This window comes from Furipterus horrens, unplaced genomic scaffold (assembly GCF_987537825.1).
Source record: "Furipterus horrens unplaced genomic scaffold, mFurHor1.1.pri manual_scaffold_7, whole genome shotgun sequence".
Taxonomy (NCBI): Eukaryota; Metazoa; Chordata; class Mammalia; order Chiroptera; family Furipteridae; genus Furipterus; species Furipterus horrens.
In genome coordinates, this window is record NW_028327177.1 from 86,542,164 (window position 1) to 86,550,741 (window position 8,578).

Below are 8,578 nucleotides of genomic sequence, written 5' to 3' on the forward strand. Positions count from 1 at the left end.
AGGCTATGCATTCTTGACTGGAAGACTGCATAAGGACATTTCATCCAAGGCACGTGAGGTCCAGTTGCACCTCACTGATGATAGGAAGTTTGGTTGCCACCGTATAGTTACTAAATTTTCCTTACAGCTAATAAGCAATATATGGGGAAACACTAAATACCATTCAAATATTCTGTCCCTCCATCATATTTACCCCTGAAATTTAGCATACTTTGACTCTTGCATGAGCCAATCTTTACCTACGATGATTACAAATCCAGCACTCCTGTCTACACTCACTCTGAGTGTTCTGCCACATGAAAGAACCCACTCTTTCCCCCAGTTACTTACGGTTTTATCTGTTATCAGCATTGACTCATGAATTCCTATTTTTTTCAGTGGTTTATAAATTATTACTGTTATAAATATTGTAATGCTCAAATTGCTCAGCTTTGGCTAGTGGGAACCCCTTGAGGCTGGGCCCTGTGTTCTTCTGACAAACTCCCATCACTTTTTATTTTTAACACTTCCTTACTCTTTGACATAATGAGATATTCCGGGTTCATCTCTTACTTTCCCTTCTTCTGTACTAGAATTGTCCATTTCTCCAAAGAGTCCTAGTTCCTTTTAATGGGGAAGGGTATAAAGTACCACAACTTATTTATTCTTTTTCCTGTTAATTAACATTTGAGTTGTTTCTTGTTCTGGGCTATTATAAAGAAAGCTTATCTGAATATCATTGTACACTTTTTGGACCTATGAACTGATTTATGTTGAGTATATAATCAGAGCGGTGATGGAAAGTCATAGAATCTCCACTCTGGTTATATACCCAACAGAAATGAGTAAGTCCATTAAAAAAAAGACACATATTCAAAGCAGCTTTTTTCATAATTTATGTGTATGTGTGTCTGTGTACTTAGCTTTACTAGATATTAATAAATAGTTTTTCTAAGTGCTCATAATATTTGTTTGTCAGGGGAGCAGAAGTAAGTTGTTGACCCCAATAGATGGGAAGGAGTAATCAGTGATAGGGGTCATAATGGGCCACAGCAATCCAAAGACATGTTGTCTGTGATCAGAAATGGCAAAATTGCTAAATGGCATCAATAGCTAAATGATGAATGAAAAATGATAAGATTTTGCCACGCGGTCCATTTTTAAGCTTCTCTTTAGAGTGCTGCTTTAAGATGGGCAACATGAAAGTGACTAGAATCAGAAATCGCCTATGACTTTCAAACTGGTTTTTATCTCAGTGATACCAGTGACAGCAGTTGGGAATGCAGGCCCATTGTTAGGAGCACCTGCTGTTGGAGAGCATTAGGGTCACTGCTTTGTTTTAAAAAGGTGCCTCTCCAGGAGAAGGAGAAATGTCCCCAGAGTCCCACTCATGTCTTCTGGCTGCTAGGACCCCATTTAGAACCATGGAACAGCCATTTACTAAGCAGTCTGAGAAAGGAAATATCCTTCTTGTCTACATCCAGGGAGTCACTTAGTTTTCAAGATTTCTGAGATGGGGAATGAAGGACAGAAAGCAGATCAGAAAACTGCTGAAATCTAACAAAGGAGTAAACTGATCCAGCATCAAGGGACTAGATTCTAGCCTCAGTTTTTCCAGGAAGTGCTTGGGCTGGCCCCGCCTCTGTAGCTCAAAGTTTCTTCATCCAAAATATCTGCCCTAGGTAGCGGAGAGTGCATTACTGGAATAGAAGAGGTAATTGAAGTACTTTTTGTAGAGGGAAATTCTAAACAGAAAAAAACATTGTACACTAGATACACTGTAGGCTCTTAGTAGCTTTGATAAGACTTTAGAGGAATTAATAACTAGTAAAATGCATGTCTGTGGATGCATTTTGGCCAGGTGCCCCCTCTAGGTGGCACTGCCCCGCTGTGGAGGTGGGGAGCCCTCCAACACACTTTCTGAGCTAGCCTTTGTGCAGTGTCCGCTATACAACACCACGCAGCGACCCTGGACGGATGACCGTTGACATGACCAACAGCGACGGTGACCTGCAGTACTGCACATTTGTATTAACCTCCCAGGTCCTCTCCTCTCTCTCCCACAGGCCTCTCCGCGGATGGTGGAGCCAAGCGCCAGGAGCACCTCTCCCGGTTTTCCATGCCTGATCTCAGCAAAGACTCTGGCATGAATGTCTCTGAGAAGCTTAGCAACATGGGCACACTTAACTCGTCCATGCAGTTCAGGAGTGCAGAGTCAGTTCGCAGCCTGCTCTCGGCCCAGCAGTACCAGGAGATGGAGGGAAACCTCCACCAGCTCGGCAACCCCATTGGCTACAGGGACCTACAGTCCCGCGGCAGGATGCATCAGAGCTTTGATTTTGACGGAGGGGTGGCAGGTAGCAAGCTGCCCGGACAGGAGGGCGTGAGGATCCAGCCCATGAGTGAGCGCACGCGGAGAAGAAGCACCTCCCGTGAAGATACCCGCCGCTTCCGACCGCACCGGTCCAGGCGGTCCCGACGCTCGCGCTCAGATAATGCCCTGCATCTGGCCAGCGAGCGCGATGCCATCACTCGCTTGAAAGAAAGGCCCCCACTCCGAGCCAGGGAGGACTATGACCAATTCATGCGCCAACGAAGCTTCCAGGAGAGCCTGGGCCAGGGGTCCCGGAGGGACCTGTATGGCCAGTGCCCAAGGACTGTATCGGACCTGGCTTTGCAGAATGCCTTTGGGGAGCGATGGGGACCCTACTTCACGGAGTACGATTGGTGTTCCACCTGCTCCTCCTCCTCAGAGTCTGACAATGAGGGCTACTTCCTAGGAGAACCAATCCCCCAGCCTGCCCGCCTGCGATATGTCACAAGTGATGAGCTCCTGCACAAATACAGCTCTTACGGTCTCCCCAAGTCGTCCACATTAGGTGGCAGGGGACAGTTGCACAGCAGGAAAAGACAAAAGAGCAAAAACTGTATTATTTCTTAATCTGGTGTCAGGGAATAGGGGAAGATGGGAGCTAAGAATGTAAATTCAGAAACTTGCACTGTTTTAAATTTTAAAGCGCTTTTTGGGGTGGTTACTAGGGGAGAAGGGACATGCTCTCAGTTGATGAAGGCAAGGTTACAGATTGACTCAACTGGTAGTCACAGTTCTTGGCATGTTGAATATTATTTGCACATTTCACTTTGGAAATGCTATAGACTATGTGGAGGCCAGGGTTGGTCACCTCCTCCCATCAATGTGTTTAGTTGCCACTCACAAGATGGCAAATTGCTTTCTGCTCGCTTGTATCCTCTCTGGTTCTCTTACTTTTAGGACCCCTTTTCCAGTAAATAATTTGTTTATTAGCCAGGACCCAAGTCTAAGTTATTTACATGTCCATTGTAAATGCAATGTAAATGAGAGTTCTGATAAAATATTTTTGTACTTTGTAATATCAAAGGGATTTCTATATCGTAGGACTCAGTGAAGACCCGCATGCACATCTGGCATTGTCTTTGAGTAGTATTGAGAGGTAGTCCAGGACCACCGTTTTTTTTTTCCTTTTTCTATACAAATTTGTTACATGTCATTGAGACTTTTTTCAAAGGAGCTCATTCAATTTGGCTTTTTGTGGCTAAAATAAAATTATTATACTCAAAGTATTTTATGCTCTATTCCACTTAAGGAGCCATCTTTAAGTCCACTTCCACCCTCAGTAGAATGTATTCTCTACAAAGTGACAGTCATTTTTTTAAATAGCAAACATAACTTTTGCCAATTAGCGAAACCAGTCAGTGTCAGTAAATTCCATGAGAAACACCATCCCTGTTGGGAACGTTGAAATTGCTCACTATTGATCGCTCCCTTGGGAAAATAGCAGTGACTGTGAGTGGTGCTGTTGTGTGATGTCAGCATGACATTGTTTTGAATGTGGCATTATTTTCTGATGCTCATGTTTCCTGGATTGTATTATCTGCTTTCCTTTACCAAGGCAGACAGAACAGCTGCCTTAGCCTGACAACCGGTTGTCCTCAGTGCAAATGAACTTAAGCATTAGGATCTTGGGGACAGAAAGGTTCTGATGGGGCTCTAGGAGTGACAGTGTGTTCTAGATTGTATGTTAAACATGGAGAAGAAATAGGTGTTTTGAAATCAGAAAGCAGGTGAAGGGCAGAACTGAAGGAGAATATGAAGGAAGGTCAGGGAAAAGAACTTCTGTAAATGAAATAGAGGAAAGGTGACAGCCACCATGAATAGCCCCTAGTCTTGTGGAAAGAACTCAGTTTAACACATTCCCTAACCAGAGTCTCTGGGATACCCAGAAAGGTTGAGCTGCTCAGGATATATCAGTGTAGTGGTCTTGAACAACAAATGTTGTTGAAAGGAGGATTTCCATTTGAACTTTGGGACTTTGGGTCAGACAGAAAATGGGCTCAAAAGCGAGTTTGCTTAAAGAAGACATTTAACGGTTGTGTTGTTTATAGTAAAATAATACTTCCTATCTTGCTTCAGTTAAAAATGAAGCACTTGCTTTTTCTTCCATTCTCCTCCTCCCCTTAATGGATTGTGGCAGTTGAAATAATCCATCGCAGGACCCACCTTTAGTGAGATGTATCGTCCATGTGCTACACAGTACACTTGTATCTCAGTGGCCATCTGCCATGGTGAGGTGAGCGTGGTCTCTTTTCAGTATAGTAGTTAATATTTTCTAGTATTTTTTATGAAGAGAATGTGACAAGTAGCTTTTCAGACACCGTGCCAAATGGGTCTGGGGAAAGGAAGGTTGTACAGGATGTGGAAATGGCACTCCATTCAGGATGTATTAAAATAATTTGCTTTTCAGGTATTAATATGACATTTGTCATTATCACTGATTTTTTTAAAAAGCAATGCAAATGTTGGTTGTGGCTGTTTTCCGCATGCTATCTTCATATCTAAATGCTTCATTAATTATCCAAACCTCTGGAGAATTAACTCTATTATGTTTGTATAGTTAAGTTTGTAAACTGCTTGGCAAACTGATTTTAAGAAATAATGTGCAACGCCACACAACTAAAGTGGTAGGTTTCTGGTAGAAATTGGGCAAGTCCAGTTTGGATTTTTGAGTTCCTTGATAGATGAGAACAAAAGGGCACCTAGAAAAGGGAAAAAGAGAGAACAGTAGATGACTTAACCTAGCAAAAAGCTGAAAACAATGTCTGTCCTCTGTGGCCTGGAATTCAATGAAAGAAATTCTCCTAGTAAACGTTGCTTTCTAACTCTTTTCAGAGTACTTCTTGCATTTCTCAGGTGGGACTTTAACCCCATCAGCAGAAACTGACACATAACTAGTGTCCAAAGGATTGGAGAAATGAGCAATTTGAGATCTACTTGCCCAGGGAGCACCAGCAGCCGAACTGGTCAGAGCTTGAGGTGTAATGGATATAAGCCTCTGGGTCAACAGTCTACAGGCAAGATCACCTCCATATATTCCAGCACTGCATAGGTCTTCCCACCCCACATGCAGCCAGGCACCTTACAGCAAATGCCGATAGGAGACAGCTAAATCCTCGCAATGATGATGAAACCTCCAGGTGAATGCCCCAGGGAGAACAGGATGGCATTGTACTGGGAGTTCCACCTGTTAGTAATAACACATAACATCCCAAAATCCAATTTCCAAAATTTCAATGCATTCCTTTCTGAGGCAAGAACTTAGGGTCCTTACCTGATTTCACAATCATAATCACCACCTCTGGTCAAGTTTCGCTGTGAGTGAGACTTGTGCTCACATCTTCTTAGATCATCATTCCATCTTCCATAGACTATTTTTTATCAAATAATCTTTTCCCATTTTTCTCTCTGCCCTAATGCCTTAGGATTTTGTTTGTTTGTTTTTTTACCTTTTCTCATATTGGTCCTCCTTTTGTATTGGTTAATACCACAGCTTTAGAGTTCAGTTCATGTTCTATTTGCTGCTCAATTCAGTGGTGTCAGAACTGGCTCTTTCCCAAGAAGTAGAGTTATTGACAGTGTCCTGAATGACCCTGCCAATACACACCACCATTGATACTGTGAACAGGTTTCTTAATAGGCTGCTCGTGTTGAGCGTGGCATTCAGGTACTCTTCCCTCTGTTATGTAGTTCTGGGATCTCTACTAAGTGTGAAGGTGAGTGAGCTGAGGGAAACCAGAACTGTGCTTCTTGGTCTTGTACATGTTCAAAGGGGGAGAATCCCTTGGTGTTGGTTGTTTGACAGCTTCTTTCCATATTCATCTTGTGTTCTCTAGTTCTTCCTTTCCACCCTGAGCCAGCCCAGTGACCAAGCAATTTTCTATTATTTATATGGGACCTGGAGGCAGCTGTTTCTCACCCCCTTTTCTCATTCTGTAGGACACTCCTACACTGCAACAAGATTATATTTCCTTCTCCTGCAGCAGCTTTATGCTTCTTGGGTACCACTAGCAATGGTTGAGTTCAGGTGGGGCCAGTGAGGCATATACATAGCACATACTCTGCAACCTGGACAGATATTACCAGTCTGTTATTGTATACTTTCCAGACAACGTGGATACAGCCTCAAAAATTTTGCAATACTCCAACCAGCCAGGATTGGTTGAGCAGTACTGATTTTATTTGTCTGATAACAAACATTTGTGAACCGATTCTTATTTGTCTTTCCAACCTGGAAAATGGGCTCTTTACCATTCTCCAAAAATAGTACACTAGCCACTTAAGAAGCATCATTTATAAATAATTGTGAAACTCCAATTCCTATGCCTCCAGATTGTGGATGATAATGGGAGCTGACTTCTTCAGGCTAAATGAAGACAGATCTCTTTGGCCTTCTTTTCCCTTCTCATGTTCTTTGCCAGTTATTCATCTATTCATCTTCTTGTAGAGGTCAGATAGGCGTCCATCTTATTCTTTATATAACCCCACCTTCTAATGAGAAATAACACAAATATTTAAATTCTAAGGAGAAGTGCTCTTTGTGTATTTCTAACAAAAACCAGATGCTGACACCTAAGAAGGAGGATCTGTGAAAAGGGAAGTGGAAGATAGAACCATCTATCTGAATATTTCACTACAGAAGAGTTGCTATTAGCAAATGTTTAGCACCTTCAGAGCTTTGAAATGGCCTCTGGACAGCATTCCAGGTGCAGGACTCAGCTAAGTCTCCTCTGCTAATTTGGAAGGCAGTTTCATGATGCCTTTTAAGGTATATATATTTTCCTAAGCACTAGAAGTAGAAATGAAGAGAATTTTGCCTTGCCTCCAGTGGTTTGTCACTCTGGAATCTAGCAGACTCCAAAGCTTATTTGTCTGACTACTTGGAAGCAATCACCAAGGTTAGGACCAAGAAAGGATTTGATTCTTTTTCCATTTTCTCATAATAGTAGCCCAGTCAACACAAGACTCATAAAACATGACTCACTGTTGGGAACTATACTATTTTATAGGCTGACTTCCTGCTGACAAAACTAGCTTTCCTTGAAGGGAATAAAAAGGAGGAGGGAAAATCACGGTGTTAGGAAAACATTTCTGTGATTTTGATATGATGAATCCATAGGATAGAAAAAAAATGTCTTATCTATCCTGAGAGTTTTCTGAGATATTCATTCCTTCACCCTACTGGGCATTTGGCCATTGATGTTCAATGGATCACTAACCAAGCCTTTCTAAATTTTTTGGAGAGACTTACTCATCAGTAAGGTCTCTTCTCAAGTCTTTCTGGTGATTTCCATATTTTCCCATAAAGCATTTTGGTTCTATTTACAGACCCTGACTTAACACTCTGTGGCCTGCAAGTCGTCCATTTTCCTTAGCAAATTAGAACTTTGGCAGTTTTCCCTCTCCTAAACATTCTTCCCTGTACAGGATTGCTTTGCCATCTCCTGCTTTAATTCCAAGTGCATAAACAAAACCTCAGAGGGCCTGAGAAGGTGAGGCAGACCAGAGTCTGTTGTGTGTCGAGCATTGAGCTGTTTGTGAAGAAGGTCTGCAACAGGCCTTTGGTGTAGGCTCTGCCAGAGACTGTTTGTGAACACTTTGCTTGAGATCCATGCCCTATAAAATGGATATGATGTTTTACTGATGTCTGTAATACATTTATAAACTTCCAATAAAATTTGAATAAAAGAAACGTTGCCATTTATCCCTTGCTTTTCAGATTTTTGAAAATCTTTGCCTTTGAGCATTTCAGCAGAAAAGAGAGACTGACTGCACATCTCAGGGATGAGATATACTATGAAAAATGAACCTGATTATTTACATCAGAATTCCTCAACCTCAGCATTATTGACTTATGGGCCAATTCATTCTTTGCAGCAGAGGACTGTCCTATGCTTTGTAGGAATTTAATAACATCTCTGACCTCTACCCACTAGATACCAGTAGCACCCCTCCCTCCCACCAAGTTTGGACAACCAAAAGCGTCTCCATACATCACACCCATTACAATGAATATCATTTTTAAAAAACTACAAACAGGTATGGGTAAGGATGTGAAGAAATGAGGACCATTGGGCACTTCTGGTGGAAATGTAAAATGGAGCAGTATCTGTGGAAAACAGTACAGCAGATCCTTAAAAAATTTAAATAGAATTACCATATGATCCAACAATTCTACTTCTGGGTGTATTCCCAGATAATTGAGAGAAGAGCCTCAAAAAGATATGT

The 8,578-nt window shown here is 42.0% G+C and overlaps 1 protein-coding gene across 1 annotated transcript in view; it reads left to right on the forward strand.

Annotated features, from left to right (window-relative positions):
• PRICKLE2 (prickle planar cell polarity protein 2) overlaps positions 1-8,054 on the forward strand; it is a 97,564-nt gene extending 89,510 nt beyond the window's left edge. The window contains exon 7 of the mRNA XM_090283885.1: positions 2,046-8,054. Within this exon, the coding sequence (XP_090140011.1) occupies positions 2,046-2,920 (875 nt within the window). The 3' untranslated portion in view covers positions 2,921-8,054. The remainder of the gene's footprint in view (positions 1-2,045) is intronic.
• The last annotated feature ends 524 nt before the right edge of the window (positions 8,055-8,578 follow it).